We start from the raw sequence: 12,268 nt of genomic DNA, 5'->3' as shown, positions 1-12,268 counted from the left end.
ACCTGCGTGCGTTTTCTCCAGGATCTCCGGTTTCCTCCCACATTCCAAAGATTGCAGGGTAATTCTATCTATCTATGGCGTTCACTCCAACTTGGGGTTGAGTGGTGCCATCTGCTTCATGATGTCCTGCCACTCTCTTCTGTCCTTAGCTAGCCTGCGAGCTCTGATCAGAGAGTTGGTGTCCTTTTTGCTGCAGTCTGCTTTCAGGCAGTCACTCCATCTTTTTGTGGTCTTCCTCTTGGGCCGTTTCCATGGCACATGCAGGTTAATTGGCTCGGTAACATTGTAAATTGTCCCTAGTGTGTGTAGGATGGTGCTATTGTGTGGGTATCGCTGGTTGGTGCGTACTCAGTGGGCCGAAGGGCCTGTTTCTGCGCTGAATCGCAAAACTAAACTACACACGGTACGATATCCTCCCCCTGTTATCCCTGAAGTGGGCTAGAAGTGGGAGCTGCAATCCCAGTCCCATTCACAGTGTACAGTCTGCAATCCCATGTAACTAACAACGACAGTGAAAGTACCTGACCACAGTGTGCGTGCAGACGATGAACTCAGGCTTGGAGTTCCACTGGTGGAAGGTGATGTAGTACTGGGTCTGTAGCCAAATCCACTGTTGCCCCTTCGTGAGGAATCGATAGTAGCAAGACTTGCCCTTCCCGCACTGCATTACTGTATAGAAGAAGAACCGTGTAAGACGCAATCTAGTGTGTACAGCTGCAGATTGCAAAAACATTTTTAGCCTTGATATTGACGCCCAACATTGTTGATTGAATCTATAGCAAAAAAACTCTGTCATCAGGTTTCTGAACAGTCCTTCCATAAGCCAGGGCACTCTCTGGTTCACCTTTATCCCATTGCAGACATTGGACCTTGTCTATAGAACTGGTGCACTACCATGCTGAGAACTAGCGATTTTGGCACAGTGGAGGGCAGCTGTGGAGGCTGATACATTAATGATATTTAGGAGACTTTTGGATAGGAACATGGATATGCATTGGTGGATGTGGATTACAGGTAGGTAGATAAGAGATGGTCTTGGCACAATGTGGGCCGATGGGCCTGATCTTGTATTATGTTCTACATGATCATCTCCCCATCTATCTCGCACCTTCTCTTTCTCCCCTGGGAAGACTCAGCCCTTGATCACCATTTGCCTTGTGACCAGCGATCACCCATACATTAGTTTAGACTTTAATGATACAGCGTGGAAACAAGCTCTTCAGCCCACAGAGTCCACGTTGACCAGAGATCATCCAGTACACTAGCACCTACACACTAGGGACAATTTACAGAAGCCAATTAACATATAAAACCTGCACGTCTTTGGGATGTGGGAGGAAATGGAATCACCCGGAGAAAACCCACACAGTCCAGTTCTATGTTATCCCGTCCTACACACAAAGGGGAATTTACAGAAGCTAATTAACCTACAAATCTGCACGTCTTTGTGATGTGGGAGGAAACCAGAACACCCAGAGAAAGCCCACATGGTAACAAGGTGAATGTACAACCCCGCACAGACATCAGTTGTAGTCAGGATCGATCCTGGGTCTCTGGGATTGTGAAGCAGCAACTCTACCGCTGAGTCAATGAGACGCCCAAAGTTGATAAGAATGCAAGGAGAATAGGTTACTGGAAAATTAGTGCGTGAATGGGATCGCTCTATGAGCTGGCACCAACTTAATGGGGTGGGAGATTGCGACCTTCACGTGGTCCACCCTGTTTCGACTAATGCAAACAACCCGACGTGAACAAACAAGATCAAATAGAACAAGTTGCCCTACAACTTTAGGCCGTGCACGCCAAGTGCAAGAAGAAGAATGACTCAATGGACCACATGGCCTTCTTCTATTAATTATGTAAAGTCAGAAGGGTGTGTGATTTGAAGGGAACCTGCAATTAGGGCCTGTTGCCTATGTCTTTGTAGATAGTATAGGTTGTGCTGCCGGTGTAGCTAGCTTATTCCTATCACTGTCCCAAATTATTATTATACCATACAACTGGTTACCTACAGTGTTCATGGCATCTTGCCAGAAGTCCCAAGTCATCAACGTGGTAGTAATCATAGCCTGATGTTCCCAATACTTCGAATGGAAGGTAACCGATGATGGGAGGAGCCCTGATAAACAGAAGGGAGTGATATAACATTGTTAGCTCTGATGCATTAAGCCATCAGTCATTGAGACCTTCATTCAGAGCACACGGGATATCAACAAACAGGCGATAAAGATCCATCTACCTAACGGAATATTTTGATCGCCAGTCACTCAAATATCTGTTCGATTCTCCTTCATATTTTTCCAGCGTGTTTGCTCAGAGCATTGTCATGGACCAGACCACTCCATACATTCAAATAACATGGAAAGTAGTTAAACTGAATGCGACATGTTCAGTTTGCTACACTCACTGATGTATATTGTCACAGTGACTACTTTGCAAAGTACTCAATTTGCTCTAAAGCAGTGCTGAAAGATGACTAAAATCTTCCTGCAGAATGGATCACTTGTCTGCTCAATTCCCCATTATGAAATGAATCATTTTTAACTCGAGCCTCCCAGGCCAGCCCGCACACAGGTCAGTGATTGGAGACACAGAGCTGCCTTTTCTAATCACACAACATTTTCTTTCTTCAAGCTCTTTCCCTTCAGCTTTGTCAGGGCAATTCTGCTGGGTGAAGACCAATTATTTTGAAGCCTGCTTCGGTGGATCATGTTAGACTGGCAGAAACCCTAATCTGAATGTGTGACGGTCTTTTCTGCAAATATCACTTCACAACTATGGATCTGCTGCTTTTTGGACCTTCTGCCATTAGGAATTTGCTGAGTTTTGCTGGCAATTTCACACCGAACAAGAGCCATAGACTTATACAACATGACCCTCCAAGATGCCCCATCCCAATTGCCCATGTTTGGCCCATATCCCTTTTTTAACCTTTCTTAGCCATGTAGATGTCCTTTAAATGCCGTTATTGCACATGACTCAAATACCTCCTCTGGCAGCTTGTTCCATAAACCCACCACCCCCTGAGTGAAAAGGTTGCCCCTCAGGTTCCTATTAAATTGTTCCCCTCTCACCTTATCTCCTGGTAGAAATAAGGAACTGCAAATGCTGGTTCACAAAAAAGGACACGAAGTGCTGGAGTAACTCAGCAGGTCAGGCAGCATCTCTGGAGACCATTGATAGGTAGTGTTTCAGGTTGGGTCTGAAGAAGGGTCCCAACTCGAAACTTCTTTACTCAGAGAGTGGTAGCGGTGTGGAATGAGCTTCCAGTGGAAGTGGTGGCGGCAGGTTCGTTGGTATCATTTAAGAATAAATTGGATAGGCATATGGATGAGAAGGGAATGGAGGGTTATGGTATGAGTGCAGGCAGGTGGGACTAAGGAAAAAAAATTGTTCGGCGCGGACTTGTAGGGCCGAGATGGCCTGTTTCCGTGCTGTAATTGTTATATGGTTATATGGTTATATGGTAATCTATCCATGTTCTCCAGTAATGCTGCCTGACCTGCTGAGTTACTCCACCACTTTGTTTCCTTCTATGTCCCCTTTTTCTTGATTCCCATACTCTGGGTAAAAGACTCCATGCACATGCAAAAGACTACCCGCTTGTCCAATGGTTCAGGAAAAAATATGCCGTCGGTATTTGATTATCTCAACACATTTATAACTTCACTTATTCATTGGCAAGTATTTATTTACTTTTGTACCAATAGTTGGTTCACATGGTATCTACTACTGGTAGGGATAGAAGTGGCCAGCTTATCTTAAAGGTTAAGTATACAGGCAGCAAACACTAGGGTTCACATATCGGAGATTAGTTATTAGGACATCAGTGAGGTGCTTTGAAGAGTTGTGTGACCTTACCTGTGGTCTAGAAACAGAAACTTCCATTCTAAGCTATGCCGTGAGGTAAATTCTTCGCATGGCTCCTCAACATTGCACAGTTCCTGCAGTAAATAAGAGTATCTAACATTAGAAGCTGCTGCTGCCAAACAAAGGAGTATTGTAAGATTAACTCTCTGCAGCTCATGTGATGAATATTTGTTATGAAGATTTGCAAACTTTTTACGTTCTGTGGCGATTCCTGGGGGTTAGGCCACTCCTTGGGTCATCCCCCTTGGCTATTGAGCGACAGGGACGTTGGTCTGCCACGGGGTTTCCCGACGTCCTGCTGGGGTGTGTGTGTGTTCTCGCTGTGACATTAAACTACTTTCGAACCTGCCTGACGTCTGTCCTTTTCCTGATCTCGTCCAGGCCGCTACAGTTCAATAAATTAAAATTGTTCCAAAGGTTGGAATGAGAGCCATGAAAGCTATCAATGCTTGAGGATTTGATATAAGCACAGTGGTCTTCTTCTTCTTTCGTGTGGCGTGCACAGCCTAAAGTTGTTGGACAACTTGTACTATTTGATCTTCCGTTTGTGCATGTCGAGTTGATTGCATTAGTCGAAACAGGGCGGACCACGTGAAGGTTGCAATCTTCCACCCCAAGCACAGTGGTCAAATAACCAGACTGGTATCCCAAGGCCTCAAAAAGGCAGTCAGCATTATCACACCACCCTGGCCACGGTCTCATATCACTCCTGCCATCAGTAAGAGGTAACTGTAACATCCAGGTCCAGGAACAGCTTCTTCCCTACAGCCATCAGGCTATTAAACAGCACAACCTCCAAATAAGCTCCGAACTACATAGACTTGGGGGCATTGGCTTTGTCTTTGCATTATTATTGTTTGTTTATATATGTTACATATATTTTCTTGTTGTGTGGGAAGGAACTGCAGATACTGGTTTACACCGAAGATAGACACAAAATGCTGGAGCAACTCAGCGTATCAGGCAGCATCTCTGGGCAGAAGGAATAAGTGACATTTCGGGTCAAGAGCTTCTTCAACCTTTTCTCTTTGCTTGTTATGGTGTTTGCAGTGCATTGAAACACTCTGGACTCTTCACTCCTTACAATTCCTTCGACATGCCTCTTGATGTAACTTTTCCAATGTCACCCTGACCATTCTTTCGCGTTCCACCCCTCTTAAGATGGTAAAACCCAGTTGCCTATATGCCAGTCAACTGCGACCTCTCTGCCCCCTGATTTCTAGTGACTCTTCCTTAAGCAACACCTTGATTTTGGATTTCTAATACCGCTGTGATCTTGTGATTCTCCCTAACAGCTCGTTGAGTTATCTGCACCCCTCCAATCTTGTTTATTTTCAAATTGTATCCTCAGTTGAATTCCCTGGAATACATTGTCATGGGTAGTTGGGGGACCACCATGAGGTGCGGGGGGGGGGGGGAGTTGAGGGGGAGAGAATAATGGACAATGGAAGACCCGGTGTGGGGAACCACTGTGAGGGAGGTGGGGAGAACAAAAGGGGGAGCCAGTGTACTTTGTAACATTGTCGCTATTTACATACCTTGGGTATGCAAGTAAAATATGTCACTGTGCCTTGTTACATGTGACAATAAAGTATTCCATTCCATTAGTTGTGGAAGTAAATTAAATTATAACATTTAGCCTGGTGCAGGTTAAATGTCTGGAAGGAAAGATTTTGTAGAGGGAGGAAGAGGGAGTGCGTCATGCTGGATTGTACTTGCATAGAGCTAGTACAGACCCGATAGGCTGAATGGCCTCTCGCCATGCTGCACTATCTAATGGTTCTTTGATAAGCCCCCCTGCATCTTTGCCATATCAAAGAGACTAAATAAATCCAAGTTCCTTCCACTTATATGAGTAAAGAAATAAAACCAATTCTTGAAATGAATCTCAGCAGAGCATTGCGATATCTTGTAGAATCTCCAAGAAATAAAATGCCTGCAGGAAAGTTGGTGTTAACAGAAACCAGGCCTTTAACAAAAGAGTTGCTCACCAGCATTATACAATTAAATCAGAGGCACAAGGATCTAGAGATGTTGGAATCTTGAGCAAAGTGCAGGATTAACTCAGCATGTCAGGCTGTGGAGGGAATGGATAGATGACGTTTCGGGTCAGAACCCTTCTTCAGACTGTTGAAATTAAATTAGTCAGACTGGCTTGTAGTGGAAACTTTATAGTGAATGAAGTAGCGTAGGAGTTTAATTAAAGTACCTGTACTGTCAATTGGGGAAGGTTACATTTAGAAAGCATCAGGACTCATCTTTGACACAAAAGCCAGAGATGTGAAGAATATTTGAAAAGCAGGGCTTTTGATGTCTGTACCTTCAGAAACTGCGGGATAACGAGACGTACAGTAGCCACAAGGCAGATTTGTTCCTTCCTTGCAGATCTAAACGACCGTGAAATAGCCGATTCAAACCCGTTGCAGGAGGATGGAGGCACTGGAACGACAATAATGTATTTTCAGAACACGAATAACGTTTCGCTTCAACTACTGCAGACAGACGGAGAACATTAGAATGAAACAACCCAACGACTGCAAACGCTGAATATTAAAACTTGGACACATCCTTCCAATACAGTGCTCTATAGTATTCAGTGTACTTGTAACAAAGAAGTTGTAATTCAATACTTAATGGTTTTGGTCAAAGACCCACAAGGGGAATGTTAAACAATTCCTGACCTCTTGTTGATCTTGACATTTAAAAAAATATATTTTTTAATTTTAATAAATTTTTCCATTCTTCTTTAACTACCTTTTTTCTTTTTGTTTTTTTTTTTTTTTTTGTTTTTGTTTTTCTTCTCTTTCTTTTCTTTCTTTACTTCATCTATCTCTTTAGTTCTATCTAGTTTAAAAAAAAAAAAAAGGCAAAAAGTATTGGAGACAATGTAATAATAATTGACAATATTATCAATTTAAAAATGTAAGACTGTAATGATGTAATTTGGTTATGTACCTATCTCCAATAAAAAATATTTTCAAAAAAAAAAAAAAAAAAAAAAAAAAAAAAAAATATATATATTTTTCACAGGATACAGTCATCGTCCGCAGTCCCAGCATTTATTATTCGTTCCTAATTGGCCCCATTGAGGAGGCAGTGATGATTGCGTTTAGAGATACAGCATGGAAACAGGCCCTTCGGCCCAACGAGTCATTGATTACCCGTTTGCAGCCTGGGGCTTGCCTGAATCAGGCACCACTCATAACATCTGGAGCATGGACTGGACTTGGAAAATGGCGTCAAAACATGGCGCCACTTGCATGCGGGCTCAGGAGACTATTCTGTACAATTGCTAAGTGGGGATGGTATAGCAATACTCTACTAAACTGTTTGAAATAAAATAATTTCACTCGCCATTTACACTTAGCACGTGATGATAAACAGATCCTTCGTCCCACTGATTTCATCCCAACCATGGATCACCCGTTCACACTTGTTCTATGTTATCTAACTTTCTCATCCCCACCCTGCACACCAGGTGCAATTTTAGAGTCCAATTGACCTTCAGACCAGGACAACTTTGTGATGAAACCATAGCACTCAGAGAAAGTAGAATGTGCAAGCTCTACACACAGAGATAGCATCCAAGGTCAGGATCGAACGAACCCAGGTCTCTGGCGCTGTGAGGATGTCTAGTGTAGTAGATGTCTACCAGCTGCATCACTGTGCTGCCCTGAGTTAAGGATGAATTACAATGGTGAATTTGGAACCACGTTCGGCCAGACTGGGTCAGCTGACAGATTTTCTTCACGGGTGACCTGCGTGGGTTTTCCCCGAGATCTTCAGCTTCCTTCCACACTCAAAAGATTTACAGGTTTGTAGGTTAATTTGCTTGCTATAAATGTAAATTGTTCCTAGTGTGTGTAGGATAGCTAATGCGCGGTGATCGCTGGTCAGTGCAGACTTGTTGGGCCAAAGGGCCTGTTTCTGCGCTGTATCTCTAAACTAAACTAAAAGTACCTCAGTACCTAGCTGGATTCTTGCAACAGTCAGGAACGTTGATGGACATTGTTATCGATGCTAGATTTATTATTCCTTTTTATTTAATTACTTAAATTTAACCTCCTCAGTTGGTCTGGTGGGATTTGAACTTGGAGGTCCTTGGATCAGTGACCCAAATGTACAGCTCTCTGTCACAATGGCTTAACTACTCTGGGAGTATAGCAGATCTAAGAACAAAAGACCATGCACCTGTCTTAATTGGCAGGACAATGGTAGAGAGAGCTAACAGCCAAGTCCTGGATCAGGGGGTATGGAGAGAAGGCAGGTACAGGATACTGAGTTGGATGATCAGCCATGATCATATTGAATGGCGGTGCAGGCTCGAAGGGCCGAATGGCCTACTCCTGCACCTATTTTCTATGTATCTATGTATCTATGTACATATATCTCATCATTTCTCCTGGGTTCTGCACATCGATGCAATCACAAAAAAAGGTTACCAATCCTCCACTTCTCAGAAGGAGGAGATTTGGCATGTCGCCAAATAAGAAATTCACCTTAAAGGGCCTGTCCCACTTATGTGTCTTTGGCACGCAAATTACACGACCTTGTGGTTGCGTTGAGGCGCAAGGGCATCGTATGGCCGAGCGGGGCTGGTCCCACTTAGAAGCGCGGAGGGGTATGTAGTTGTGCGCGACATCGCGCGGGGCTCCGAAATTTTTGTAGTGAACTAAATCTTTGTGTGCCAACGGCCTGTTGCATAACTGACGGCCAAAGTGAGACAGGCCCAAGACCCTGGCGTGACACAACGTCTCACCTTCAACAGCAGCAGAAGCGGGCAAATGATCGCTGAACTCTGCCTGGGGCTCAAGGCCGTTGCGGTCCGGATCCGCCCCCACTTCTACTCCCAGAGCGGGGCCAAGAAAATTGAAGATGGACACAAAATGCTGGAGTAACTCAGCGGGACTGGCAGCATCTCTGGAGAGAAGCAATGGGTGACGTTTCGGGTCAAGACCCTTCTTTTCAGACTGAAGAAGAGTCTTGACACAAAACATCACCCATTCCTTCCCTCCAGAGATGCTGCCGGTCCCACTGAGTTACTCCAGCTTTGTGTCCATCTTCAAATGACATCATGCGCTCCAGACGGCTGTGCGTATGGATGTAATCTCGCCCGACCTTCGCTCGACCGTCTCGGCTCAACTCGACCACGAGGTCGCGTAATTTGCGTGCCAAGGACAAGTAAGTGGGACAGGCCCTTAACTCTATTGAACTTCTACCAGTGTACAATGGAGAGCATACCAACTGGTTGCAATATGGCCTGGTTCAGAAATTTGAAAGCTCAGGAACATGGGAGGCTGCAGAGTGTGGTGGACACTGTCCAGCCTATTATGGATCGTCATCGCCCCACCACTGAAATGATCTACAGGAAGGGTTGCCTCATGAAGGCAGCTAATATCATTAAAGTCCTACACCATAGATAGACACAAAATGTTTGAGTAACTCAGCGGGACAAGCAGCATCTCTGGAGAGAAGGAATGGGTGACATTTTCGGGGTGAGATCCTTCTTCTGCACCATTCTGGCCACGTTCTCATCTCACTGCCACAATTGGCAAGAAGGTTCAGGAGTCCAGTACTGTTTATCTCCAGGTTTAAGAACAGCTTCTTCCCATCAAATATCAGGTTCTTGAACCACCCTGCCCCCACATCCACCTCAACTCTACTGAACCATTACATTTGGCACTACTGTGGTTCCACTACGTACTTTAATGTTGACACTATCATAGTCTCATTTACTTAGAATAACTGATACTTTGTTGACTGTGTTTTTGTTGTTTTTCTAGCATCTAATGTGCCGGTAAAGAGCCACTGCCCCACTGTGCCAGAGGCCTGGGTGGGGTGGGAGATTGCAACCTTCACGTGGTCCGCCCTGTTTCAACAAATGCAATCAACCCGGTGTGCACAGTCAAATAAGATCAAATAGAACAAGTTGTCCTACAACTTTAGGCTGTGCACGCCATACGCAAGTAGAAGAAGAGGCCTGGGTTTGTTTTCTTTTGTTTTGTTTTCAATAGGTGCAGGAGTAGGCCATTCTGCCCTTTCAGCCAGCACTGCCATTCAATGTGATCATGGCTGATCATCCACCATCGGTAACCCGTTTCTGCCTTCTCCCCATATCCTTTGATTCCGCTAGCCCTAAGAGCTCTATCTAACTCTCTTTTGACTGCATCCAGTGAATCGGCCTCCATTTACTTCTGTATCAGCGAATTCCACAAATTCACAACTCTCTGTGTGAAAACGTTTTTCCTCATCTCATTCTAAATGACTTGGACCCGTTATCCTTAAACTGTGGCCCCTGGTTCTGAACTCACCCAGCATCGGGAACGTGTCCTGCATCTAACGTGTGCAATCCATTAATAAGTTTCTAAGTTTCTATATGATCCCCTCTCATCTTTCTAGATTCTAGTGAATATAAGCCCAGTCATTCCACTTTCATCATATGACAGTCCCACCATCCTGGGAATTAACTTCATGAACCTACGCTGAACTCCCTCAATAACAAGAATATCCTTCTTCAAACTATGAGACCAAAACTGCACACAATACTCCAGGTGTGGTCTCACTAGGGCCCTGTACAACTGCAGAAGGATCTCTTTGCCCCGAGACTCAACTCCTCTCATTATGATCTCATTTGATCCTGACCTCTGGTGCTGTCTGTGTGGAGTTTGCAAATTATTCCTGTGACCATGTGGGTTTCCTCCGGGTGCTCGGTTTGTAGGTTAACTGGCCTCTGTAAATTGCCCCTAACGCCGGATAACATGGAACTAGTGTGAACGGATGATTGGTGGGTGGTATGGTTGTGGTGGGCCGAAGGGCCTGTTTCAATTCTGTGTCTCTCAACTAAAGCTGCAGCAAGTAAGAATCTCATTGTCGGGTTCATATCCAGTATACAGTACATGACAAATAAACACACTTGTTTCTTGTATAAAACATTGCTATGTAAACTCACCAAGGTTGTGAAATTTAAAATTCCCCACAAATTTGACATATTCATAGATGGGTGGATCTTTTGAATCTAAGGAGCCTCTTGACAAATGACAACAGAATTCAACGTGATTTTGATCTAGAAGAAAAGAAGGAAAGCTGCTATTAATATTGAAGTTACATCACCAGAATAATTCAGGCATATTTACAACTTCAAGTGTGAATCAGTTGCATCTCATTTTCAAATGTTGTGCAAAAACAATATCAATCTGCAATAAACAATATAATTCTAAATTTAACATATTCCGCACCATATTCTAATAATAATAATGGATGGGATTTATATAGCGCCTTTCTAATACTCAAGGCGCTTTACATCGCATTATTCATTCACTCCTCAGTCACACTCGGTGGTGGTAAGCTACTTCTGTAGCCACAGCTGCCCTGGGGCAGACTGACGGAAGCGTGGCTGCCAATCTGCACCTACGGCCCCTCCGACCACCACCAATCACTCACACACATTCACACACATTCACACACAGGCAAAGGTGGGTGAAGTGTCTTGCCCAAGGACACAACGACAGTATGCACTCCGAGCGGGATTCGAACCGGCTACCTTCCGGTCGCCAGCCGAACACTTAGCCCACTGTGCCATCTGTCGTCCCATATACCATATTCTGGTATGAAATTTAAGCTTGTTTCCTTAACTTCTAGATTATAGTAAATGCACAGGTTGATAATAGGGTGCCTCAAGAATCTATCATTGAGGATCCTCACCATCCCTCTTCTAGCTGGGGATACCATGGGGAAGGAGGTCCAGAAGCCTGAAGTCCCACACCACAAGGCTCAGGAACAGCTACTATCCGACAATTCCTACAATTAATACAAGCCTAATCCTATCTCAGTCACAGGTAGAACATGCAAACTCCACAAAGACAGCAGCCGTGGTCAGGATTGAACCCGGGTCTTGGGCGCTGTGAGGCATCAGCTCTACCAACTGCGCCACTGTGTGGCCCTCGGTAGCTCTGAGAATATCAAAGCCGTAATTCATTTTTGGTAGTTGATCAAGCTTGCCCTGCTTGTTGAAGCATTTGCCATTATGAGTTGAGCAGAGCAATCAGCTGTAAGTCATCGGTACATTCTGCGTTCAGCTCAGTGCTTTGCTGACATTATCATTAGAAAGACCATGTTAACATGCCGAGACTACATCAGTGCAGTGTAATTGGAACAATGATTTTCACCATCAATGATCTCAGAAGCAATCCATGCATCATTACATGTGACAGCAACTTGCTCTTTCTCATAAAGAGAACCATTGGGATATAACAAGAGCCCGGATATCGCATGCGTTAACTAAGTGTGCTGTCTTTTCCAAAACCTGGAATTAAGTTTCATTGCGCACTATGCCCAGGCAGAATTAAATTATAGATTCAATTATCTCCCTGAGAACAACCTCACCACAGAACAATCTGTG

General features: G+C 44.3%; 1 protein-coding gene across 3 annotated transcripts in view; it reads right to left on the bottom strand.

Moving 5' to 3' along the window:
- The window catches only part of LOC116978951 (neuronal PAS domain-containing protein 2-like), a 51,862-nt gene that overhangs the window by 24,681 nt on the left and 14,913 nt on the right, over positions 1-12,268 (bottom strand). For all 3 annotated transcript variants that reach the window (XM_033030259.1, XM_033030260.1, XM_033030262.1), the window contains exons 7-11: positions 10,820-10,933; positions 6,191-6,309; positions 3,862-3,944; positions 2,013-2,119; positions 522-669 (exon numbers count right to left, since the gene is read on the bottom strand). In XM_033030259.1, coding sequence (XP_032886150.1) covers positions 522-669; positions 2,013-2,119; positions 3,862-3,944; positions 6,191-6,309; positions 10,820-10,933 — 571 coding nt within the window. The remainder of the gene's footprint in view (positions 1-521; positions 670-2,012; positions 2,120-3,861; positions 3,945-6,190; positions 6,310-10,819; positions 10,934-12,268) is intronic.

This window comes from Amblyraja radiata, chromosome 12, assembly GCF_010909765.2.
Source record: "Amblyraja radiata isolate CabotCenter1 chromosome 12, sAmbRad1.1.pri, whole genome shotgun sequence".
Classification (NCBI taxonomy): Eukaryota; Metazoa; Chordata; class Chondrichthyes; order Rajiformes; family Rajidae; genus Amblyraja; species Amblyraja radiata.
Note: the sequence above shows the minus strand (reverse complement) of the source record. Positions and strands in the feature narration are given on the sequence as shown.